This window comes from Pantherophis guttatus, chromosome 5 (genome assembly GCF_059756535.1).
Source record: "Pantherophis guttatus breed Tessera chromosome 5, ASM5975653v1, whole genome shotgun sequence".
NCBI classification, from domain to species: domain Eukaryota; kingdom Metazoa; phylum Chordata; class Lepidosauria; order Squamata; family Colubridae; genus Pantherophis; species Pantherophis guttatus.
In genome coordinates, this window is record NC_142067.1 from 2,365,880 (window position 1) to 2,392,500 (window position 26,621).

Sequence of the window (26,621 nt, forward strand, 5' to 3'; positions counted from 1 at the left end):
CGAAGCCCTTAACGTCTTCACTCCCGTATCATGTCGGTGTGAACTCCACGGGAAGGCTAAAACTATTTTTATTGAGATGGGCTCTACTTGCATCTTGCAAATCTGATTGTTGCTGCACTTCCTTCCCTCTCTTATACTCCTGCGAATTAGGAAGGTGTGTATCTGAGCTGCGTGTGAATGTTATCTTGTTTCTCTGGATTTAAAAGGGCTGGGAAAATATCTACAGACCCCTCGCATCCTGGACATCAACTGTTTCAACTCCTACCCTCAAAAAGACGTTATAGAGCACTGCACACCAGAACTACTAGCCACAAGGACAGTTTTTTCCCGAACGCCATCACTCTGCTAAACTAATAATTCCCTCAACACTGTCAAACTATTCACTAAGTCTGCACTACTATTAATCTTCTCATCGTTCCCACCGCCCATCTCCTCCCACTTATGACTGTATGACTGTAACCTTGTTCCTTGCATCCTTACGATTTATATTGATATTGTTTCCTTGTATGATTCGATTGCTTAACCCTAACCCTATGACTATCATTAAGTGTTGCACCTTATGATTCTTGACGGATGTATCTTTTCTTTTATGTACACTGAGAGCCTATGCACCAAAGACAAATTCCCTGTGTGTCCAATCACACTTGGCCAATAAAGAATTCTATCTATCTATCTATCTATCTATCTATCTATCTATCTATCTATCATCTATCTATCTATCTATCTATCTATCTATCTATGACTATCATTAAGTGTTGTACGTTATGACTCTTGACAAACGTATCTTTTCTTTTATATACACTGAGAGCGTATGCACCAAAGACAAATTCCTTGTATGTCCAATCACACTTGGCCAATAAAATTCCATTCCATTCCATTCTATTCTATTCCATTCTATTCTATTTCATTCTATTCTATTCTATTCGGGTTCCACTGATTAATTGTCCTCACTGTCAGGAAATTCCTCCTTCGTTCCAGGTTGCTTCTCTCCTTGATAAGTTTCCATCCTTTGCTTCTTCTCCTGCCTTCAGGTGCTTTGGAGAATAGTTTGAGCCCCCTCTTCTTTGGGGCAGCCCCTCAAATACTAGAAGATGCTATCCTGTTCGTCCGTCCCCCCAGTCCTTCTTTTCTTTAAACTGGCCAAACCCAAATCCTGCAGCCATTCTTCATATGTTTCAGTCTCCAGGCCTTTAATCATCTTAGTTGCTCTCTCTTCTCTGCGCTTTTTCCAAAGTCTCAACCTCTTTTTTGTGAGATCATCTTCTTCTACCGTGTTTCCCTGAAAATAAGACCCAGTCTTAAATTTGTTTGAACCCCGAAATAAGCACTTGGCCTTATTTTGGGGGAGGTCTTATTTATTATTTATTTATTAGTTCGATTTATATGCCGCCCTTCTCCGGAGACTCAGGGTGGCTTACAATGCATTAAGCAATGATTATTATTTTGGGGTGCATGGAGGAAATCAGAGGAAATGGCGGGGACCGGCTGCAGATGGGTTTAAATATTTTCGGAGAGGGCTTATTTTAGTGCATGCGCTCAAAAGCCCAATTGGGCTTATTATCAGGGGATGTCTTATTTTAGGGGAAAGAGGGTAGCTGTGTGGCTAAATAGACCAACAGCTGAGTTCACCACAATGTTGACAGGTTGGAAGTGAATGGACCAGGGACCTGTTGACATCCTTGGCATGATTTAGTGGACCTAAAACCTCATAGAAGTAGTGGAAGATCAGAAAATGTGGAGAGAGCTGGCCCACAGGATTGCCAAGAGTCGGACACGACTGAATGGACATCATCGTCGTCGTCATCATCATCATCATCATATTTATGTCCTCATTGCTTTGTTCAGTGGGCCCACTAACCTGGGTCTCCCTGCTTTGGCCATCATCATCCTCACTACCTCATCTGTGTATTTAGCAGATGGTTCCTTTTATCGTCGCATTCAGCCGTATGAATGCAAACCTCTGACCCCAGATTCAGTTCTGATTAGAAACCATTTCTGGATGATGCTTTGCCCCACACCCAGAATTTACACCCTTCTTCCTGCAGAGGCTTAAAACTCGGGGGGGGGGAAATGAGATTTCTAGCATGTTCTTCGGCCTTCAGTTCCTCATAACAATAGTTTGTAGCTTTAGATGGTGATGCTGGGCGAGCCAATTGTCTTCCGTTTAAAACTTCACAAGGATTTCCAGTTCTTTGGGAAAAGCGAGAGGATGCATCCGGTGATTTTCAAAAGGAACGAACTACGACCTTGGGAAAAAGGGGAAATTTTCCTATTTTCGACCCCTTGTTGACTTTAGTCCCGTTCCACTGTTTATACTCCGGACTTTTTCTTCTTTGCAAGCAATTTTCCTTCCTTCCTTCCTTCCTTTGTTTACATTCTTTCTTTAAGACCATCTGTAATATATATATATATATTGTTATATATAACAATGGATGACTCATGGGCCCTCATTGCCAAGGCTAAATCTTGGCTCAGCCGGCTGTGGATGATGCAGATTGTAGTCCGCGCTGGCCAAGACTGCAATGCAGCACGGGGAGACCTCTCGGTGCAAGATCCTTCTTCGACTTTTCTTCCTTCTGCACGAAAAGCCAGCCAGCCCCATTTTTCCTTTCCTCTTCCCCACCCTGCTTAAAAACGCCGCCCACCCTTTCCCGACCCACCCCGAGGGGTCACGAAAGGCCTCCGTCCTCCCCGCTTTGGCTCCGAGTCTTGTTTTCCGCAAACGCCATCTGCCTTGATTTCCGCTTTGTGTGTGTGTGTGTTTTTTTTAAAAAAAGCATGATTTTGCTGCCTCTGTTTGGATTTTCCAAATAAACCCACTTTTTCCTTGTTGCAGCCCTCCCTCCTCCCCTCCCCCAATTTTTTTTTTGTTTTTCCTGAATCCCAAGAGAAAATCCACAGCGATCCTGAACCTCAAAGCATCTGATTCCTGTGGGCTGAGAGATGTTCTTTTTTTTTTTTTTTGTAAATATTTTTTATTTATTTTTTCAAATTTAAACATAAAAACATAACTTTCAAGAGCAAAAATCTCGATCCGGTCATAGATGGTTACCACCCTTACATTCCTTTCACGGGTTCAATTCACAATTTCCATTATATCTTTTATAAACAAACAAAAAAAGAAGATAAAAAAGAAATTCAAAACTTAAGAAAAAACCAATTTTACCTCAAATTTCACATTTTCATCTATATAAATCCATTATATCTATCCAAAATTAGTTTCAAACTCACTTTCACTCATTTTTACATCTGCATAACAATTCTAAACATATCTTTATTCTTCTTTACCTTATATCTTATACAAATCATATCAAAATCATTTTTACAATATTCTAGCCTCTTGTTAAGTGTTTACCTTACAATTTTATCACCATTTATTCTTAGTTTCAATTCAATACCACTCTGTTTTTATTATATTTTATAAAACAATATTTTGTCTAATTTTAATCCTTTGACCCTTATTCTCAAATCAGTTTATCTTAGTTTTTACACAGATTTTACATATTACACAGATTTCTCACAAAGGCATATTTTATTTACTCCAACTTTTAATATATTTTCCACTATATCTCCCTCTAATATTTAACTATCTTCCAGCTTGTTCTATTTGATTAATTCTCAACTTAATCCCCTCCAGAACACCAACTATTTAGTTGATTTCAGAATATTTCCTCGATCTCCTCCAACTCTCCTCCTATTTGTTTGACTGTTTCCAGCATTTTATGGGCTGATTTCCAGCATAAAAGGCTGAGAGATGTTCTTGATACACAACGGCTGATACGCAACAGCTAACACACTGACACAACGGTCAGTGTGTTAGCAGCCCAACCGAGGTCAGGACGCCCTGCCCTCCCGGTGTTTTCCCCGCTGTCGATGGAGCAAGGCGTTTGCTCTGGGCCTCTGTGCGGGTGGGTGGGTTATAGTAGCTTTTCCTGCCGGTTAAGGACATTTTCCAACTTGGCCTTCCCTCGGGGGTGGGGGGGGGCAAGGGGTGGAATACATTGCACAAAGTTTCCTTCTTGGCACTGAATCGGAAAAGGTGCTTTCTAGTTACAAGATTTGCAAAGAGCAGGTTGTTTTCGCACCTGTGCCCTCCTGGGATGATGTGCCTGGTGCTGAGAGAAGGGATCCAGATATGCCCGGTGCCCCTCTCCTCTCCCCTCCTCTTCCCTCCCTCCTTTCTTTCTTTCCATCTTTCTCTCCCCTTCTCTTCTTTTTCCTTCTCAGTCCTTCCTCCCCCTTCCCTTCCCTTCACTTCCTCAATTCCTTCCTTCTTTCTTTGCTCCCTTTCTCCCCTTCTCTTCCCCAATCTTTCTATCTTTCCTTCCTCCCTCTCCCCTTTCTTCCCTTCCTTCCTCCCTCCCTCCCTTCCTCTGTACTTCCTCTCTTCCTTTCCTTTCCTTTCCTTTCCTTTTCTTTCTTTTCTTTCCTTCCCTCTTCCTTTCCTTTCCCTTTCTTTCTTTCCTTCTTTCCTCCCTCCCTTCCTCCATACACCCTCTTTTCCTTTCCTTTCCTTTCCTTTCCTTTCTTTTCCTTTCCTTTCCTTTCCTTTCTCTCCTTTATTTTCTTTCTTTTCCTTTCTTTTCCTTTCCTTCCCTCTTCCTTTCCTTTCCCTTTCTTTCTTTCCTTCTTTCCTCCCTCCCTTCCTCCATACACCCTCTTTTCCTTTCCTTTCCTTTCCTTTCCTTTCCTTTCTTTTCCTTTCCTTTCCTTTCCTTTCTCTCCTTTATTTTCTTTCTTTTCCTTTCTTTTCCTTTCCTTCCCTCTTCCTTTCCTTTCCCTTTCTTTCCTTCTTTCCTTCCTCCCTCTCTTCCTCCATACACCCTCCTTTCCTTTCCTTTCCTTTCCTTTCCTTTCCTTTTTTCCTTTCTTTTCTTTCTTTTTTTCTTTTTCTTTCCTTCCCTCTTCCTTTCCTTTCCCTTTCTTTCCTTCCTCCCTCCCTTCCTCCATACACCCTCCTTTCCTTTCCTTTCCCTTTCTTTCCTTTCTTTTCTTTTCCTTCCCCATTTCCTTCCCTTTCCTTCCCTCTCCCCTCTCCCCCTTTTCTCAGCCACTGCCTCCCTCCTTGTCCACTTGCAGAACCATAACTCTGCAACTCAGTTCCAAGGAATCCACCTCTACAAGGCAAAAGGTGTGTGTGTGTGTTTGTGCACGTGTGTGTGTGAGTGAGTGTGTGTGTGGTCTTTGTCAGAGCCCTGTTACACAACAGCAGCCCATCCAGAAGGCTGAAAAAAGCAAGTTATGAATTGGGAGCAGAACAGACTTCACAGCAGATTAAAACATGGGAAAGACGCATCTTTAAGCCATGCAACAGATGCAAATCGCCTTCTTTCATAATTTGCATCATTGACGTCATTATGCAAATGATAATGTGTTGCTGCGAACATCCGCTCTCCCGTTCTTTGGAAAATCTCAAAACGATTACAACCGCATGGCATTAACGCAGCACGCAAACCAACTCAAGCCCTTCAACCCATCCTAAGAGGACCACAAGACCCAGCAGCCCCAGAAAGAAAAACAGGAGCCACCTACTCCGTACAGTGCAAGGACCGTAACAGCCACTGTGTGGGACAAGCAGGGAGAAGATTAACCGAGCGCATCCAGCAACACCAACTAGCAGTCAGAAGACGGGATGAAAACTCTTTTAATTTCACAACATAGGGACAGGCTCAGCCATAATTTCAGAAGGGCAACTGGGAGCCTCCTAGACCAAGCTGTGCCCAAAAACGCTGGGGAATTCCTGGACTAGGCCTGGCATTCTGACAAATCAGCCATCAACAGGCACGTAGAGGTAAACCACATTTACCCGCCATGCAAAAGAATAAATGAAAAGGCTAAAAAGGAAACAAAAAGGCCGGAACAAATCCTCTCCAGCAGCCGATACACAGATAAGCAGGGATTGACACCAGACAAACCAGAATACCCCAATCAATGAACTAAGAAGAAAACCACACTCACACCAATACTGGCAGGGGAACCTATCGTATATGAACAGGAAACATATCCCTCACTCCTTCGAAACTGATCATGTTACCTAGTCGGCTAATGAAACGTCTGCAAGGAAACAACCCAGCTCAGAGAACAACGAGCATCCCTCAGTTATCTTCCTCTTCCTCCCTTCTTTCTCCTCTGCCGCCTTCCTTTTTCCTCCTTCTTCTCCTCCTTTTCTCCTCTTCCTCCTCTTCTTCCTTCCTTTCCCCTCTTCCTTCTCTTCCTCCTCCTTCTCTTCCTTGCTCCATTCTCTTCCCTCCTTCTCTTCTTCCTCCCTTCTTTCTTTCTCCTCTGCCTCCTTCCTTTTTCCTCCTCCTTTTCTCCTCTTCCTCCTCTTCCTTCTTCCTTTCCCCTCTTCCTCCTCCTTCTCTTCCTCGCTCCATTCTCTTCCCTCCTTCTCTTCTTCCTCCTTTCTTTCTCCTCCGCCGCCTTCCTTTTTCCTCCTCCTCCTCCTTTTCCCCTCTTCCTCCTCTTCCTTCTTCCTTTCCCCTCTTCCTTCTCTTCCTCTTTCCTCCTCCTCCTCTTCCTCGCTCCATTCTCTTCCTCCTTTCTTTCTCCTCCTCCGCCTCCATTCCACAAACCCCACTCCCTTCTAGCACTGATAATGTTACCTTGTTGGGTCAGGAAATGTCTGCACGAAAACCACCAAGCTGAGAGAATACCACAATTCCCAACCAATTGTGACCCCAGTCCTCCTTTGTACTTCCTCACGTACCCATTCCCCAGCTTTTAATCTGAAAAACTGAGCTCTCTCCCTGGTCTGCAAAGAAGGAAAGGAGCGTTTGACTGCCTGCAAATTCAGCAACGAGCCGGGCTGGTAAACTGGCAGCAAGTGGAGCTTTCCTTTAATATTACTTTATTTAAATTTACATCCTTTCCCTTCCCACCCCGGAAATTAATATAACGAACAGCACTCAAGGGAGTTTATGGCAATTAAAACTGTGATTAAAATTACATTGCAGCAGTCTTAAAAACAATGCAGGTTGCTATGCATGTGGCGTGGAACAAAAGTTTCTGGAAGGAGGCAAGTCAGCGTTTTGAGCAGAAAAAAATTCTTCCCAGCTCTGCCTTCATTTTCTCCTTGCAAAGATAAATACTCTTTTTTAAATATATATATATATAATCTCCTGAATCTGTCTTATTGAGGGGGCCTAGAAATCAGCTGGTGTGTTGTAGTGAAGATAAGCTGGAGAGAAAGAGGCCTCAAGGGCATCATCTTAAAATAAATTGAGCACCCAGTTTGTGGGGGCAATAAGCTGACTTTGTATAAATATACAAAAGTATGAAGGCTATTGCTTAACGCACTGTAAGCCGCCCTGAGTCTCCGGAGAAGGGCGGAATATAAATCAAATTATATATATATATATATATGTAGGTCTTTGGTTATTCGGGTTTTCTCCCGCGTAAAATTGCAACACAGCAGCACAGCTCACCAGCTCAAATCCCCCTGCTACTCAGACTAACCCGAGCACAACCAAGCCCCCACCTAAACAGAACACACACCCAGCCAATCAGAGCACAGCCAAACACCCAGCCAATCAGAGCACAGCCAAACACCCAACCAATCAGAACACACCTCCGCCCAATCAGAACACAGCCAAGCTCCCACCCAATCAGTTCACACCCCCACTGGCAGTTAAAAGGAAGAAACAGCTGCGATCACACATTGCTCCTAGAAGCACGAAGCCGAGAACACCAGCCTGAAGACGACGAATGAGACTTCGTCGAAATGTTGCCAAGAAACCTCCAATTTTACACGGGAGAAAACCCAAATAACCAAAGACCTACATACAAACACCCGTGAAAACCTCAGAAAATATATATATTATACAGGAATAAAATTAAAATTGGTTTACTAGCCGATCACTGGACAGTCAGTTTGGTCTAGTGGTTAAAGCACCACGCTAGAAAGCAGATAGACCATGAGTTCAAGTCCTGCCTGAGCCATGAAAGAAGAGGGCTGGGTGACCTTGAGCCAATCACCAGGAGACAGGGAGTTCTAGTCCCACCTTAGCTATTGGGTGACCCAATTAGGTAACACTTTCAGTTCTAGAAGGGAGTGGGGAGGAGGAGGAGGAGGAGGAGGAGAATGACTGTCAGATGAGGCAGAGGAGGAGGAGGAGGAGGAGGAGGAGGAGAATGACTGTCAGATCCTTGGTGCTGGATCCTTTCTCAGCTGGGTTCTTTTCTTCCAGACGTTTCATGACCCAGCTGGGTAACATCATCAGTTCATTCTTGCCTATTGGTATCTTCCTGAATTAATTTGCTCCTGACCTCCATCCTTTTATTCCCCCTCCCCACCCAGCCTCTCCTCTTCCCCCCCCCCCCGCACCCAAAGGATGAGTCCCTTTATTTAACCTTTAGGCACAGTATTTCCGCAGCTCCTTTTGCAGAAAGCTGTGACGCTAAGCAATCGGTCATAAGTCAAGGACCACACCCTTGCCCCTTGCCTTCAGCGTATTTCAAGCTGGCTGGTAAAAAAATGGGAGCTCTGGTAGCGCAGCAGACTAAAGCACTGTGATTAACACCAGCTGTCTGCAATTACTGTAAGTTCGAATCTCCCCAGGCTCAAGGTTGACTCAGCCTTCCATCCTTTCTAAGGTGGGTAAATTGAGGACCCAGATTGTGGGGGTAATAAGATGACTTTGTATAAAATATATAAAAGAATGAAGGCTATTGCTTAACGCATTGTAAGCCGCCCTGAGTCTCCAGAGAAGGGCGGCATATAAATCAAATTAAAAAAAAAAAAAAAGAAAGAGAAAGAGAAAGAAGGAAGGAAAGAAAGAAAGAAAGAAAGAAAGAAAGAAAGAAAGAAAGAAAGAAAGAAAGAAAGAAAGAAAAGCTGACTTTGTATAAATATACAAAAGTATGAAGGCTATTGCTTAACCCATTGTAAGCCGCCCTGAGTCTCCGGAGAAGGGCGGCATATAAATCAAATTTAAAAAAAATAAATATATAAAAAATAAATAAATATTAGCGGCCTTTTTCAGTTCAGCCTTTTCACTCAGTTTGGAATGATGAAAGACCTAAAAGGGGAAAGTATTTTTCTACTATCAGTAAAAAGTGATGTGTTTTTTTTTTTAAACTTTATACTTTGTGCCTGTGTAATTGCCATCGTTTCACAACTTCCTTAGCACCAAACGTTGTGTTTTTGACAGGGGTGGGAGCAGGGAAATCCACAGTGGACTTTAAATAAATAAAATTTGTCCTCTTCTGCCCTCCGCTCCTGTTCTCTCGGCCTTGCTAACAGCCATAATTTATTTATTAGGCATTTCTAACTAAGTGCAGTGCGTAGAATAAAACAATTGGTACAATAATATGTAACATCATAATAGGTAAGGGACAGAGAGAAAAGGGTTGACTGTAAATCCAATACCGCTACTCTACTCTTAAGCCAGGAGTTGGCAGCACAGTTACTCGTGGTTTACTAATCCTCTACTCATGCTATACAAGAAGTCCTCGACTTACAACCGCAATGGAGCCCCAAATTTCCATTGCTAAGGGTGACAGTTATACAGGGACTCCATAGTGGAAAATATAAAATTGAAAATGAATACAGCAATAGAGAGGGATGAAGGAAGGAGAAGAGAGATGGAAGAAGGATGGAGAGAGAGGGAAGGAAGAGAAGGGAGGAAGGAAGGGAAGAAAATTAGAGTAGGAGTGAGGGTAAGAGAGGGAGGAAGAGAGGAGGAGAAGGAGAAAGGAAGAGGAAGTAGGGAGGAGAAGAAGAGGGGGAGGAAGAGAAAGTAAGAAGGAAAGAAAAGAGAGAGGTGGTAGATTTGAGGAGAAAGATTGCTGTACAATAAAAAAGATGAAAGGGAAGAAAGCCAACCCCAAACAAATATAAAGATATTAAGATAAAGAATGAATTGTTTAAAGAATAAAAGAGAACAAATACGAATAAATAGCAATAATTAGAATTTAAAGGGCAAATGAAGATGTTGTTTATGTAAGCAAGCATAGAAATATTGAGACATGATTTTAAAAAGGGGGAGAAAAGATTTTGGCAAAAACTGTAATTGAGTAAAATGTATTTTTTATTTATTTATTTATTTTTATTTATATGCCGCCCTTCTCCAGAGACTCAGGGCGGCTTACAATGCGTTAAGCAATAGCCTTCATACTTTTGTATATTTATACAAAGTCAGCTTATTGCCCCCACAATCTGGGTCCTCATTTTACCTACCTTAGAAAGGATGGAAAGCTGAGTCGACCTTGAGCCTGGTGAGAATTGAACTCGCAGTAATTGCAGGCAGCTGGAAGCTAAATACTACTTTAACAGTAGCATTAGTCTGCTGCGCCACTCAGCAAATTTGAATTTGAATTTGATTAATTGTATAAGATAAGATATGGCCACTAAGTCACTTTTTTTCAGCATTGTAACTTTGGTCGTTAAGCGAAGCGTTTTAAATCAAGGACTATCCATACATGAAATGAATGTCCTTCACCCCAAGGAGAAATTCCGGATTGAGAAATTCCAATTGATCGATGAAGTGAGATCTAAAATCTTTCTTTTCCCAAAATTTGTCATTTTCGCAACCACCCTAACGAAAAAAAGATGTGTGTTGTTATTTTCGCCGTCACATTGAAATAGTTGGTATGGGGGAGGGAGAAAAAAAAAAACCACAGGGAATGTTTCTGCTTAAATCATCAATTAAAGCAAATTCTGCCTCCCTCCCCATTAATTGCACCCATTCCGCGGATTAATCAGCTAGCAGGGCAGCCTGGGAGGTGCCTGCTAAAAATGAAAATAACTTCGAGGCGAGCCAGGCAGATAGATAATTGTGCAGATTGTGTGGCTTTCAATCCTCCAATATCTAATTTAAAATCGAGGCAGCTGAATATACTTCCCCGTTAAGCTATCCGCCCACATAGACCCATCAAAAGAATTGCAAGAACAGGAGTGGGAAAAAATAGGAAGACAAAGGAATTAAAACAAGGGGGTTGGGGGGGGAATAGAGAGAACGCAGGTATTTAATTATTTTTTTCCCCACACATTTAATTTTTATCCTGCTTTTTAAATTGGTCAATTCAAAGCGTCCCTTTCTGGATCGGGACTCGTTAAATACGGTCACTCATGCTCTCGTTACTTCCCGCTTGGACTACTGCAATGCTCTCTACATGGGGCTCCCCTTGAGGAGCACCCGGAGGCTCCAGCTGGTCCAGAACGCGGCCGCGCGGGTGGTTATGGGAGCGACGTGGCGCTCCCATGTGACCCCCCCCTTCTGCGCGAGCTGCACTGGCTCCCGGTGGTCTTCCGGGTGCGCTTCAAGGTTTTGGTTACCACCTTTAGAGCGCTCCATGGCATCGGACCGGGGTATCTACGAGACCGCCTTCTGCCACCAGTAGCCTCTCACCGACCAGTACGCTCCCATAGAGAGGGGCACCTCAGGGTGCCGTCGGCCAAACAGTGTCAACTGGCGGCCCCCAGGGGGAGGGCCTTCTCTGTGGGGGCACCCGCCATCTGGAACGAGCTCCCCCCGGAGATACGGAGGATCCCGGATCTGCGCACGTTTCGTCGTGCTCTCAAAACTTTTTTATTTCAGCAGGCCGGCCTGGCCTAACTCTCCTCTTTTAAATTTTTTAAATCGTTTGATTTGTTTTATAAATTGGGTGTTTTAATCTGTGTTTCGGCCAAAATATTTAATAATTTTAAGGGACTTTTAATGTTTGTATTATCTGTATTTTATCTTGGCTGTTCACCGCCCTGAGTTCTCTGGGAATAGGGCAGTATAGAAATTTGATAAATAAATAAATAAATAAATAAATAAATAAATAAAGAAAGAAAGAAAGAAAGAAAGAAAGAAAGAAAGAAAGAAAGAAAGAAAGAAAGAAAGAAAGAAAGCAGGGTGCAGACAGGTTGTCCTTGACGTACAACAATTTGTTTAGTGACCGCTCGGAGTTTCAACGGAATTGAGAAAAGCGACTTAAAAGTGAGAAAAGCGAGCGTTTTTCACACTTACGACCGGTGCAGCATCCTCGTGGTCACAGTGATCAAATTTCAGAAGCTTGGACTCATATTTATGACGGTCGCAGAGTCCCGGAGTCACGTGATCCCCTTTTGCGACCACCTGACGAGCGAAGTCGACGGGGAAGCCGGATTTCCTTAACAACGGCGTTACTAACTGAACAATTGCATGGATTCACTTAACAACGGTGGCAAGAAAGGTCGTAAAAAGGGGCAAAACTCACTTAGCAAATGTCCCACTCAACGACAGAAATGTTAGGCTCCGTTGTGGTCGTGGCTGCCTGTATAACATCCCTTTAGTCTTTCTTTTCAACTCTCAGAAGATATTCCCAAGATGACTCAAAGATGCTTTTTTCAGGAGGCAACTGGATTTTCTGATTTTTTCTTTGAAGACATTTCGCTTCTCCTCCAGGAAGCTTCTTCAGTTCTGACTGGATGGTGGGGAAGGGAAGGATTGATACTCCTTGCAGGCAGCTGGTCATTTGCATCCTTTTAGGGAGTCCTTGAGGCCACTTGGAGGCTTACCTGTGCCCTCAGGGTCTCACCTGAGTGATGCAAATGGTTCGTGAGAATCCCTACAACCCCTTCGCCTTGCCTGTTTCTCCTTAAGGTTTTCGCCTCTGCGTTATTAGCCACAAAGTTTTCTCCTCGGCTGGCCCTCCTCCAGTCTTTCGCCCTGGCACATCGGCCACGGCCCCTCCGTCCCAGTCCCTTCGCCACGGCCCATTCATCGAAGTACAGTTTGCGTCGGGCTTTTGGCCGCCCAGGACAATTCGCAGCCAGCCAATCGGTGCAGGGACTCCGGGGGCTTTTGGAGTGGAAGAGCGGGGGCTGCAGTTCAGAGGGAGGCTCAGGAGGTCCAACAACACAGAATTTATTTATTTTTTAAATTTGATTTATATGCCGCCCTTCTCCGGAGACTCAGGGCGGCTTACAATGCGTTAAGCAATAGCCTTCATCCTTTTGTATATTTTATACAAAGTCAGCTTATTGCCCCCACAAACTGGGTCCTCATTTCACCTACCTTAGAAAGGATGGAAGGCTGAGTCAACCTTGAGCCTTGGCGAGATTCGAACCCTTCAGTAATTGCAGGCAGCTGAATGTTAATAACAGGCTTTTAGTCTGTTGAGCTATCCAGGCTCAAGAATTGAGAGGGCCGGATGCCATGATCTTAGATTTATTTATTTATTTATTTATTTATTTGTTTGTTTGTTTGTTTGTTTATTTATTTATTTATTTATTTATTTATTGGTTCGATTTATATGCCGCCCTTCTCCGGAGACTCAGGGCGGCTTACAATGCGTTAAGCAATAGCCTTCATCCTTTTGTATATTTTATACAAAGTCAGTTTATTGCCCCCACAAACTGGGTCCTCATTTCACCCACCTTAGAAAGGATGGAAAGCTGAGTCGACCTTGAGCCTGGCGGGATTCGAACTTGCAGTAATTGCAGGCAGCTGGTCTTAATAACAGGGTGCTTTAGACCACTGTACTACCAAGGCTCCTTTGGTAGTGAACACTGAGGTCCTCCTGGGTGTTGAAGAAAAAAGTGGTACCCACCGAGAGCATCATGCGCCTAGTCTCCTGGGTTGGACTAGAAGACCTCCAGGGGTCTCCTCCAGCCCAATGATTCTATGACTCCTAACTCCATCAGGTTCAAACTTCTCAAGAAGTTCAGTTGCCGTTTTGAAACGGAATTGATAAAAGGGGATGGGGGTGGGGGAAAAACCTGGGACATTTATTTTATTCTCTGCTTGACGTTCTTGAAGATACTCTTTCTGCTGGTCTCCTGAACCGCTTGGAAGGTTTCGGATTTTACAGATGGACGCGCCGGTAGTTTCTGTTTATCTTAACGCCTGGGTTCTTTTTTGGCAGGGCGATCTATCCTGATCAGCTTTGGCTGGAAAAGCAGAAAGCAGCTCCCTCCCCGAAAGAAATCGGAGGCGTTAAAATTCAGCTAGTAAAAAAAAAAAACGGTTTTAAACTTGGTTGCAGAGAAGGAGGCTCTTCCGATGTTCAGATGAAGAGGTGAGAAGGTTCACAACCTTCTCACATCTTAAGGAGCCTTGGTAGCGCAGCGGACTAAAGTGCTGTTAAGTAGCACTTAGCTGCCAGCTGCCTGCGATTACTGCGAGTTCGAATCTCACCAGGCTCAAGGTTGACTCAGCCTTCCATCCTTCCGAGGTAGGTAAATTGAGGACCCGGATTGTGGGGGCAATAAGCTGACTTTGTATAAAAAAGAACACCGCTTGGGGCAGGGGGGGCAAAAGCTCTACTAAGCAGGTATATACAAAAGTATGAAGGCTATTGCTTAACGCATTGTAAGTCCCCCTGAGTCTCCGGAGAAGGGCGGCATATAAATCGAACCAATAAATACAATAAATAAATAAATAAATAAATAAATAAATAAATAAATAAATAAATAAATAAATAAATAAATAAATAAATAAATAAATAAATAAATAAATAAATAAACAAACAAACATCAGAGCTAGAAAGGAGGGGGGATTGTGCAGAAGAAGAGGGGAGGAGGAGGAGGAAGAGGAGGAGGAAGACTGGGGGGTCCTTAGTGCTCCCTGAGCTTGCATGTTTCCTTATAAACATTTTACAACCCAACTACAGAACATGATCAGTGCTAAAAGAGAGGGGGTTTGCAGGAAAGAGGAGGAAGGGGGATGTGGAGTCCTCGGTGCTCTCTGGGCATAGTTGTTTTCTTGCAGACGTTTCATGACCCAACTAGGGAACATCATCAGTGCTGGAAAGGGAGAGGAGGAGAAGGAGGATTGTTGGCTACTTGGTGCTCTCTGAGCTCGGTGGTTTTCTTGCAGACGTTTCATGACCCAACTAGGTAACGTCATCAGTGCTGGAAGGGATTGAGGTTTGCTGGGAGGAGGAGGAGAAGGAGGAGGTCTGTAGGGTCCTTGGTGCTTTTCTTGCAGGTGTTTTATTACCAAACTAGGTAACATCATCAGTGCTAGAAGGGAGTGGGGCTTGTGGAGAGGAGGAGGGTTGGATTTTTGGTATCTGAGCTTGATGGTTTCCTTGCAGACATTTCATGCCCCAACTAGGTAACATAATCAGTGATGGGAGTGGAGTTTGTGGAGGAGGAGGAAGAGGAGGAGGAGGAGGAAGAGGAGGAGGAGAGGAGGAGGAGGAGGAAGAGGAAGAGGAGGAGGAGGAAGAAGAGGAAGAGGAGGAGGAAGAGGAGGAGAGGAGGAGGAGGAAGAGGAGGAGGAAGAGGAGGAGGAGGAAGAGGAAGAAGAGGAAGAGGAAGAAGAGGAGGAGGAGGAGAGGAGGAGGAGGAGAGGAGGAGGAGGAGGAGGAGGAAGAGGAAGAGGAGGAGGAAAAGGAAGAGGAGGAAGAAGAGGAAGAAGAGGAGGAGGAGGAGGAAGAGGAGGAGGAGGAGAGGAGGAAGAGGAAGAGGAGGAGGAAGAGGAGAGGAGGAGGAAGAGGAGGAGGAGGAAGAGAAGAGGAGGAGGAGGAAGAGGAGGAAAGGGACTGTGGGATCCTTTGTGCTCTCTTGAGTTTGGCTGTTTCCTTGCAGACATTTCATGCCCCAACTAGGTAACATTATCAGTTCATTCTTGTCTGCTGCAAGCTTTCTGAATTAACGCTCCTGAACTCCATCCTTTCATTTGTCCCAGGCCTCTCCTCTCCCGTGTCCCGTGTCTGCCAGATTCCGATTCAAAGTGGCCATTTCATATTCTTTTTTTTTTTTCTTCCCCAAGTGGTGATGAATCAGAAGCCGGTTTCCGTTCAGGCCGATGGTTTTTCATCTCTTTATTTATTCATTCCTTCTGGCTGCTTGTCTGCGGCTGTCGAATCGATAAAAGATTCACGCGGTTTAGAGATTGCCACCTCCGGATAAAGAAACTTGCAATTAAAACATCCACGGCGGGAATGAAAGAAAAAAAAAACCCTCCAAAGATTCCTGAAAATCGGAGATAACAGCAAAGGAGCCTAAATAAGAACTCGTAAATAAAATGGCACAAACAGGATTCCAAAGCAGAAGAAGTTGATTTGAAAGTAAAGCAGAATAAAATGCGAGCCACAAACTGGGTTACGAGAGGGGAACTTTCTATCATGGTCCTTCTCGTAAAGCAAGTTTTTTTTTTTTAATCTTGGCGACTCGGGAGAGGCAGGGTTTCAATTTCCCAGAATTCCCCAGCCGGCTTTGCCAAACAGTTTTGCAAAAAAAAAGAAGAAGAAGAAGAAAATCAGTCTGCAAATACAGATAGTCCTTGATTTATGACTGCATTTGGGAACAGATTTTCCATGGCTAAGCAAGGTGGCGGTTAAGTGATGATCTTAACGCCTGATTTTGTGATCTTTTGGGCCACGGTGGTTGAGCAAAACACTGCAGTTGTTAAGTGAATCTTGTGGTCGTTAAATGAATCCGGCTTCCCCCATGGAATTTGCTTGTCGGAATAGAATATAGAGGAGTAGAGCAGAGCAGAACAGAACGGAATATAGGAAGAGAAGAGAAGAGAAGAGAAGAGAAGAGAAGAGAAGAGAAGAGAAGAGAAGAGAAGGAAAGGAAAGGAAAGGAAAGGAAAGGAAAGGAAAGGAAAGGAAAGGAAAGGAAAGGAAAGGAAAGGAAAGGAAAGGAAAGGAAAGGAAAGGAAAGGAAAGAAGGAAAGGAAAGAAGAAAAGAGAAGAAAAGAAAAGAAAAGAGGAGAGGAGAAAAGAAAAGAAAAGAAAAGAAAAGAAGAAAAAGAAAGAAAGAAAGAAAAAAGGAAAGGAAAGGAAAGAAAAGAAAAGAAGAAGAGAAGAGAAAATAGAATAGAATGGAAGGGAAGGGAAGGGAAGGGAAGGGAAGGGAAGGGAAGGGAAGGGAAGAGAAGAGGAACAGAATAGAAGAGAATAGAAGAGAAGAGGAACGGAATAGAAGAGAATAGAAGAGAAGAGGAACGGAATAGAATAGAATAGAATAGAATAACAGAGCTGGAAGGGACCTTGTAGGTCATCTAGTCCAACCCCCTGCTCAAGCAAGAGACCCTATACCGTGTCTAACAATGGTCTCACTTAACAAGAGAAATTTTGGGCTCCATCTTGGTCGTCAGCCGAGGACTGCCTGTATTTCGGAGGCAGGCCTGCAAACGATGTCAGATTCGGGGTCTGGCATTTCCTGGCAGGGCTGGCCAGGGAGAGACCCTCATCCCCCACCCCACCCCACCCCATTCTGAAAACGGAGAAATGACAGACTGAGTTCAAGTACCGGATGGACGTTTTTCCCCTGGGGAGAAAAGCCTTAAAACAAGAGAGAGATTACAGCCTTTTCTCATCAGGGCTTTGTTTATATCCGCTTCCCAGATCTCTCCTTTAGCGGCGGATAATTTCCCAGAGGTTTTGCGAAGGGGAGGGCAGAGGAAAATGAAGCGCTAAATGAGATTTCGGGAGAAAGGGAAGGGGGGGGAGAGGAGGCTAGCTGGTGCGCAGGGATCTTCTCTCTGCCTTTCTCTGCCGATTCTCGGACTTGGAACCTGTTTGTTGCTTGTGATGAACCAGGGTGGATTTGATTTAAATCGAGTCGATTTAAATCACAATTTAAATCATGATTTAAATCCCTAGTAAAAAGACTTGATTTAAATCAACTCGATTTAAATCATAATTTTTAAAGAGCAACTGTCATCTTTGCTCCTCCTTTGACCCGCCGTTGACTCACCGATAGTCCCAGTGTTGCAGAATATACAGCCTCCTGCTACATAACTAAGCTCCATTTCATGCTGAATAAACTAAATCATTTATATATCTTAAATAGAAAACTATCTTACGATAGATTTGTACCCCAAAGTTTTTTATTGAAATAAATTCGATAAAAATCAAAAAAATCTGATTTAAATCAAAAAAATCTGATTTAAATAAAAAAACCTGATTTTTTAAAAAAAAAAATTTTTAAATCATTGATTTTTATCCACCCTGTAATGAACACAACCTCCTTCACAAGCCACACAACCTTCTTGACACAACCTTCTTCACAAGCCACGGGACTTCCGCATCCTCCTCTTCCTCGGGGTCAAAGAGTTCTCTGAGCTTTTGATTCCTTCTCAAATTGACCTTGTCTCTAATCACAGGTAGTCCTTGACGTGCGAACGAAGGCCATAAGTTACTTTTTTCAGTGGCGTCGTAACTTCGAACCGCCACTACCTGAATGGCCGTAAGTGGAGGACTAGCTGTACCCTAAGTAGCCATCTTGAAAGATTATGCCTGTATTTATGACGGCGGCGGCGTCTCCCAGGGTCGTGGGATATCCGCTTTTGCGACCTTCTGACAGGCAAAGTGAACGGGGGAAGCCAGATTCACTTAACGACGGTGTGACTAACGTAGGAACTGCAACAAATTCTATCATCTATCATTTCTTATCTATCTATCTATCTATCTATCTTCCTATCTATCTATCTATCTATCTATCTTTCTATCTTCCATCCTATCTATCTATCTATCTATCATCTAACTATCATTTATCTTATCTATCTATCTATCTATCATTTATCTTATCTATCTATCTATCTATATCTATAGATCTATCTATCATCTATCATTTCTTATCTATCTATCTATCTATTTATCTATCTATCTATCTATCCTGCTCAAAAAAATAAAGGGAACACAAGCAGAAGACACCCGAGATCTGAATGAATTATATATATGTGTGTGTGTGTGTGTGTGTGTTTTCTTTCCTTTTTGTAGGCTTTATGTGAAATTATATTTCTCTTTAGCCAGGTTCTTCCTACGTAAAAATCTGCATAAAAATCTTGGTTTACGTAGGAAGAACCTGGCTAAAGAGAAATACATACATACATACATACATACATACATACATATATAATTTGTTCCCCAGAAGATTTCTTTTATCTTGGTGCTTGGCAGCCTTCCAGCTTGCAAATTGTGAAGAATTTCAGTATTGGGTTGACGTCGTCTATTGTTTATACATACACACACAAAAAGACGCACTAACACAATCAGCAAAGGTTGCACTGGGCATCCTTCTTGCCAAGGATTTGGGGATTTGGAAACGATCATTTACTTAACAAACCCTCTTGCTTAGCAACGGAAATGTCACACTCAGTTGTGACCGTAAGTCGAGGACTGCGTATAATTATTATTTTTTCTTTATTCCCATTTTTATGATCCAGTGAAATCATCCTGGGGGGCGGTGAGGGGGAGGGGGGGTCACCTTTCAGCCACTTCTTCCTTTGCTCCAAAATCAATGGCTCAGCAGACTGATAGCATTGTGATTAACACCAGCTGCCTGCAATTACTGTAAGTTCGAATCTCCCCAGGCTCAAGGTTGACTCAGCCTTCCATCCTTTCTAAGGTGGGTAAATTGAGGACCCGGATTGTGGGGGCAATAAGCTGATTTTGTATAAAATATACAAAAGGATGAAGGCTGTTGCTTAACTCATTATAAGCCGCCCTGAGTCTCTGGAGAAGGGCGGCATATAAATCAAATTAAAAAATAAATAAAAATTGGGCATTTGAAAGGGGGTGTGTGGAAAGCCTCCATGGCACCCATTTGATTTTTCGTGCCCCGCTGCAGAAGCAGGGTCCCCTTCCCCCCCACCTCTTCTCTCCATCCCTCCCTCCCTCCCTCCCCAAATGTTTTAGGATTGCAACCGCAGAGATCCTCAGGCCCGATGCACCACAGGTGCAGCTCCTGCAACGGGAAAGTTGATGAGTTCTCCCCCCCCCGACCCATTTTCTGCCCTGCGGGAGGGCCGGGTAGCCCATAAGAGAAAAGAGGCAAGCCGCCGTGCCGTAAGACGGCGGTACCCCCACGGGCGGGCAATCTTCATTCCCTTCCGTTGCCGTGGCAACGGGGACCCCCGCCAACCTCGGTGCGTAAAGTGGCATCTGCTGCTCTCGCTTTCTCTCCATTGGGAGAGGAAGGGGCTGTTTTATTTTTGGTGCAAAGCAGAGTGGGGCACAGGAGGAGGAGGGGGGGGGCTGACATGGGTCGGGGTAGGCAGCAGGGTTGAGGATGGGGGGGTTAATTTCTGCAGCCCCCTCCCCTTCACCTCTTTTTCTGGATTCTCCAAGGCTTTGCAAAAACTGGAGGTTTTTAAAGAAGACATTTGAACAGATGTTTGTCCGGAACGGTACATAGGGGTCTCCTGCTTGAGCAGGGGGCTGGACTAGAAGACCTCCAGGGTCCCTTCCAACTCTGTTAACAGGTGGTCCTCGATTTATGACCACAATTGAGCCCCAAAATTCCTGTGGCTAAATGAGACGGTTGTTAAGTGAGATTTAGCTTGCCTTGCTGTCCGGTGAATCTGCTTCTATGGCGCGGCAGCATGTAAGTCTGAGCGCTGTTGCTAAATGCGATGGGTAAGTCGGGTTTTGCCACATTTTGCGACCCTTCTTGCCACCGTTGCTAAGCGAATCACAGCAGTTCTTAGGTTAGTCACACGGTTGTTAAGTGAATCTGGCTTCCTCCCCCCTCCCCTTGTCAGAAGGTCGCAAAAAGGGATCGTGTGACCTTGGGACCCTGTAACCGTCGTAAGTACGGGCCAGTTGCCAAGCGTTTGAATTTTTTGTCACGTGACCAGGGGGATGATGCAATGGGGGTACGGCAGGCTTAACGCAAATTGGAAAACCGCCAATAGTCACCAATCTCATCAAAAGTTGCTCAAAAAATCTGAGCTGCACCACAGCCGTTCACCAAAAGAGGGCAGCAGGAAGCAGCATTTTCTGCCTCTGTTTGCTGCCACCTAGTGGACACTTGAAATAATGCAACCCAATTCCCACAGCCCCTCCAAAGGTCCAGGGACAAACAGGAGTCCAGGCAAGCTTTACCCCCTTTGACACAAACTCAGAGGTCTTTGGCCCTTCCTCAAAAGGTAGGACTTGCACAACAGTCCGCAGTTAATCCTTGACTTACGACCAATTGCTTAGCAACCATTTCAAGTTACAACGGTCCCGCCTACATGTACAGGTGAGTCCTCAACCTACGACCACAATTGAGCCCAACATTTATGTTGCTAAGTGAGAAATTTGTTAAGTGAGTTTGGCCCCATTTTCTTGCTGTGTTTGTTAAGTGAATCACTTTGGTTGTTAAGTGAGTAACACGGTTGTTAAGTGAATCTGGCTTCCCCATTGGCTTTGCTCGTCAAAAGGTCACAAAAGGGGATCACGTGACCCCCAGGGAAGCTGCGACCGTCATAAATGTGAGTCAGTTGCCAAGGGTCCGAATTTTGATCATGTGAGCACGGGGATGCTTCAACTGTCGTAAGTGTGAAAAACGGTGGCTATAAGTCCCTTTTTTTCAGCGACGTTTTAACGTGGAACGGTCACTAAGTGGACCGTTGTAAGTCGAGGACTACCTGTACTTATGACCTGATTCAAATGTCCGGCAGTCGTTCCTCCCTAGTCACATGACCGCATTTCGAACACGCGGCAACCGGATTGGGTTTTTTACGAACTTTTCTAGTCCTGCGACCACATTTTGCTGAAAATTGGCATTAATTTCTGATTTTGCCAAAACCGTTCCTGTAGTGGCCCACTGGCTTGCTTAACGACTGTGGGGGTTCGCTTAATGACCGCTGGGGGGGAATAAAAGATAGTAATATTAGGTTGGTCACGGGGGGGTATGTCACCTGATTTACGACCGTCACAAGTTATGACCCATGATGCCCAGGTTCCATTACGGTCGTAACTTGAGGACTGCTTAAATCAATGCCCCGGTGCTGCCCCAGGGCCGCCGTTTCGGAGGTCTTGGAAAGAGCCGTGGGAGAGATTCATCTGCTGTTTTTGAAGAAACCCACTTTTTCTTCCTTTTCCCTGGGAAAAGAACTGCAGGAATGTTAATGAGCAGAGAGACGCCTTACAGCAAGTTGGTCTCTTTTCCAGGAATTTATAAATAGCTCTCCTTTGATTAGAAGTGACGGGTATATATAGTGTAATCGGATGCAGACTATGGTGGTAACATACCGGACCGGCTCCTCGTTTAGCAACCGTTGAGGAAGGAATAGAATAGAATGGAATTAGAATTATTAGAATTAGAATTAGAATTAGAATTAGAATTAGAATTAGAATTAGAATTAGAATTAATTAGAATTGGAATCAGGGATGGAACGGAATGGAACAGAACAAAACAGAACAGAACAAAATTAGGATAGGAATAGGACAGGACAGGACAGAATTAGAACAGGACTAGACAGAAAAGAATAGAATTAGAACAGAATAGAATAGAATTAAGATAGGACAGGACAGAACAGAATTAGGACAGGACAGGACAGAATAGAATTAGAACAGGACAGAACAGGACAGGTCAGAACAGGACAGAATAGAACAAAGAATTAGGACAGGACAGAACAGAATAGAGCAGAATTAGGACAAGACAGGACAGAATAGAATTAGAACAGGACAGGACAGGACAGGTCAGAACAGAACAGAACAGAGAATTAGGACAGGACAGAACAGAATAGAGCAGAATTAGGACAAGACAGGACAGAATAGAATTAGAACAGGGCAGGACAGAACAGAATAGAACGGAGAATTAGTACAGGACAGAATAGAATCAGAACAAGACAGAACAGAACAGAGAATTAGGACAGGACAGAACAGAATAGAACAGAATTAGGACAGGACAGGACAGGACAGAAAAGAATAGAATTAGAACAGGACAGGTCAGAACAGAACAGAATAGAACAAAGAATTAGGACAGGACAGGACAGGACAGAATAGAATTAGAACAGGACAGAACAGGACAGGACAGAGAATTAGGACAGGACAGAACAGAATAGAGCAGAATTAGGACAAGACAGGACAGAATAGAATTAGAACAGGACAGGACAGGACAGGTCAGAACAGAACAGAGAATTAGGACAGGACAGAACAGAATAGAGCAGAATTAGGACAAGACAGGACAGAATAGAATTAGAACAGGGCAGGACAGAACAGAATAGAACGGAGAATTAGTACAGGACAGAATAGAATCAGAACAAGACAGAACAGAACAGAGAATTAGGACAGGACAGAACAGAATAGAACAGAATTAGGACAGGACAGGACAGGACAGGACAGAATAGAATTAGAACAGGACAGAACAGGACAGGACAGAGAATTAGGACAGGACAGAACAGAATAGAGCAGAATTAGGACAAGATAGGACAGAATAGAATTAGGATGGGACAGGACAGAACAGAATAGAATGGAGAATTAGGACAGGACAGAACAGAATCAGAACAAGACAGAACAGAACAGAGAATTAGGACAGGACAGAACAGAATAGAACAAAATTAGGACAGGACAGGACAGAATAGAATCAGAACAGGACAGAATAAAACAGAATAGAACAGAATTAGGACAGGACAGGACAGGACAGAATTTGAAAGTGTTGTGGCAGAGGTAAAGCAAAGCAAAGCAAGAGAAAAGAAAGAGAAAGATAAAAAAAGAGAGGGGGGAGAAAATTAAAAGCTTCTATATAGTTTTTCCTGTAAAGAAGGAAACTCAAATCTTTTCCCCCAATTCGCACATTTTAAGCACTTTCGGAAGCTGGTCAGAGCTCTGGGAGCCGCGTAGATTTTGTTCACCTGGATTGAGGGCAAAAAACAAGTTGTGTGAACGCAGGAGTGGAGTTTTGTTCACCTGGGAGGACGCATCCGGGAAGCCCCAGGATCACAACTTCTCAGTGGGATCTTCACTTCCCATGGAAACCCAGTCAGGGCCAGAAATTAACAGAATAACAAAATAACAGAATAACAGAGTTGGAAGGGACCTTGGAGGTCTTCTAGTCCAACCCTCTGCTCAGGCAGAAGACCCTACACCATTTCAGACCAATGGTTGTCTAATCTCTTCTTCAAAACCTCCAGTGATAGAGCACCCACAACTTCTGGTGGCAAGCTGTTCCACTGGTTAATTGTCCTCCCTGTCAGGAAGTTTCTCCTGAGTTCCAGGTTGCTTCTCTCCTTGATGAGTTTCCATCCGTTGCTTCTTCTCCTGCCGTCAGGGGCTTTGGAGAATAATTTGACCCCCAACTCTTCTTTGTGGCAGCCCCTCAAATATTGCAAGGCTGCTCTCATGTGTCCTCTGGCCCTTCTTTTCATTAACCTAGACAAATTAATCCCCCCTCCCCAAAACACATTTCAACTTCCTGTGTACATCCGTTATAGGGATTAATCTTTAATAATTCATCCTTATTATTCTTTTATTTAATGGACCTGCACTTTGTAGCATGGTTTTCTTTTGTTCCATTTTGGAACAGGTCGGAGTCAATTTTGTTTCCTCTCAACCTCTGCCAGAGGCTTGGAAGTAGGAAAATGCTGAATCCAGACCAAACAGGCAGTGCAACATGGGCCAGCCTTCCTGCCCGAGAATGCTGTGGAGAAACTTCCTGACAGTGAGAACAATTAACCCGCGGAACTGCTTGCCACCAGAAGTTGTGGGTGCTCCGACCACTGGTATAGGGTTCCCTGCTTGAGCAAGGGGTTGGACTAAATGAGCTCCAAGGTCCCTTCCAACTCTGTTATTCTGTTACAGGTAGTCCTTGACTTACAACAATTCATTTAGTGACCGTCCAAAGTTAGAACATCACTGAAAAAAGTGACTTATGACTGTTTTTCACACTTATGACCACTGCAGCATCCCCCATCGTCATGTAATCAACATTCAGATGCTTGGCAATGGACTCATATTTACGACAGTCAGTCACAGCGTCCCAGGGTCACGTGATTCCCTTTTGCGACCTTCTGAAGTCATTGGGGAAGCCAGACTCACTTAACAGCTGAGTTACTAACAAATGTCTCACTTAACAACATAAACTTTGGGCTCACTTGTGGTTGGAAGTTGAGGACTACCCATATTGTGGATTTTTAATATCGTAAGCCTCTTGGAGCCATTTAGGTATGATTTTAGGCAGCGTATACATTTGTATAACAAATTAATGAAAGACATGGGTGCATAGGATTTCTCGCATGGCGGGGAGCATTGGGGTTACCCGACGTGGCGGGTAACAGCTTTTGAATTCAGAGTGAGATGCATTCTGTTCCGCTCAGCTTTTTTTCATCTTTTTCTTTTGCAGAGTGTTCAAGAAAGCCAGTCCCAATGCCAAGGTAAGAGACCCCCTTGGTTCATTTTCCAGGATTTGGGGGTGATAGAAACTGGCAGGCCAGATAATCCAGGGATGGGGAGGTATTTAATAAAAGAAGACGAAAAAAAGGAAACTCTAATCCAGCTGCAACACTTTAAAATCAGGGCTCTCCAAACTTGGCAACTTTAAGACTTGTGGACTTCGGTTCCCAGAATTCCCCAGCCAGCATGGATGAACTAACTCCCAGAATCCACCAGCCAGCATAGATAGACTTCAATTCCCAGAATGCCCCAGCCAGCATGGGTGAATTTTGACTCCCAGAATTCCCCAGCCAGCATGGATGAACTTCATTTCCCAGAATTCCCTAGCCAGCTGCACTAGGCCCATATTCCACATACCTATTGTATTTCGCATTCTGCAAATGGTGTGCTGCACTGTGTTATGGGGCCACTTTGCTGAAGCTGCGTTCAAGTGATGTTCTACTGGCTGAAGACATTTCCAAAGCTGGTGGGATCAGGCCCAGAAGACCACCTTGGAGGAATACTAGGAAATCAGCCAAAAATCTAAACTTTTGAACCCAAATGCAAGCTGCAAAACCTGCCCACACCGAAGAGTTTGATCCTTCCTTCCTTCCTTCCTTCCTTCCTTCCTTCCTTCCTTCCTTCCTTCCTTCCTTCCTTCCTTCCTTCTGCCTTTCCTTCTTTCCTTCTCCCTCCATCCCTCCCTCCAATTTTCCTTCCTTCCTTCCTTCCTTCCTTCTGCCTTTCCTTCTTTCCTTCTCCCTCCATCCCTCCCTCCAATTTTCCTTCCTTCCTTCCTTCCTTCCTCCTTTCCTTTTTTCCTTCTCCCTCCATCCCTTCCTCCAATTTTCCTTCCTTCCTTCCTTCCTTCCTTCCTCCTTTCCTTTTTTCCTTCTCCCTCCATCCCTTCCTCCAATTTTCTTTCCTTCCTTCCTTCCTTCCTTCCTTCCTTCCTTCCTTCCTTCCTTCCTTCTTGTGCTAACATGCTTGTGAAGAAGGCACAGAAGAGGCTGTACTTCCTGAGAATGCTCAGGAAGATAAATCTATCTCAGCATCTACTTCTGTCCTACTATAGCAGCACCATTGAGAGTGTCCTGACATACGGCATTTTTGCATGGTATGGGAGCAGCTCTGTAGCGGACAAAAAAGCTCTACAGAGAATCATTAAAACTGCCCAGAATATCATCGGACTCCAGCTACCAGCCCTGGACGACATCTTCGCATCTCGCTGTTTGAGGAAGTTGCGTAACATTCTCAGAGACTCTTCCCATCCTGCTCACAATCTTTTTGGACTGTTGCCTTCTGGCAGAAGATACAGAAGAATTAAAACTCGGACCACACGTCTTCTGAATGGTTTTTATCCCAGAGCTATCATTGCACTCAACCATGAACTAAAGGGCCACCATCCGTGAGCGGTTGGACAGCATTTCTTGGTCTGTTGTGTGGATGTTTGGGTGGTTTAGGGGTGGGGAATTGTGGTGGATGGGAGTGTGTTTGGGGATTGTTATGTGTGTGGGACCTGGTCTTTGGGTGTTAAGTGAATTTCGTTGTGTGGGTATACTGTGTATACACATACAATGACAATAAAGTTTATTATTCTTCTCCCCTGCCGT

General features: G+C 44.1%; 1 protein-coding gene across 2 annotated transcripts in view; it reads left to right on the forward strand.

The window, feature by feature from the left end:
* ARRB1 (arrestin beta 1) overlaps nt 1–26,621 on the forward strand; it is a 74,600-nt gene that overhangs the window by 18,094 nt on the left and 29,885 nt on the right. For both annotated transcript variants that reach the window (XM_087895716.1, XM_087895715.1), the window contains exon 2: nt 24,980–25,010. In XM_087895716.1, the coding sequence (XP_087751842.1) occupies nt 24,980–25,010 (31 nt within the window). The remainder of the gene's footprint in view (nt 1–24,979; nt 25,011–26,621) is intronic.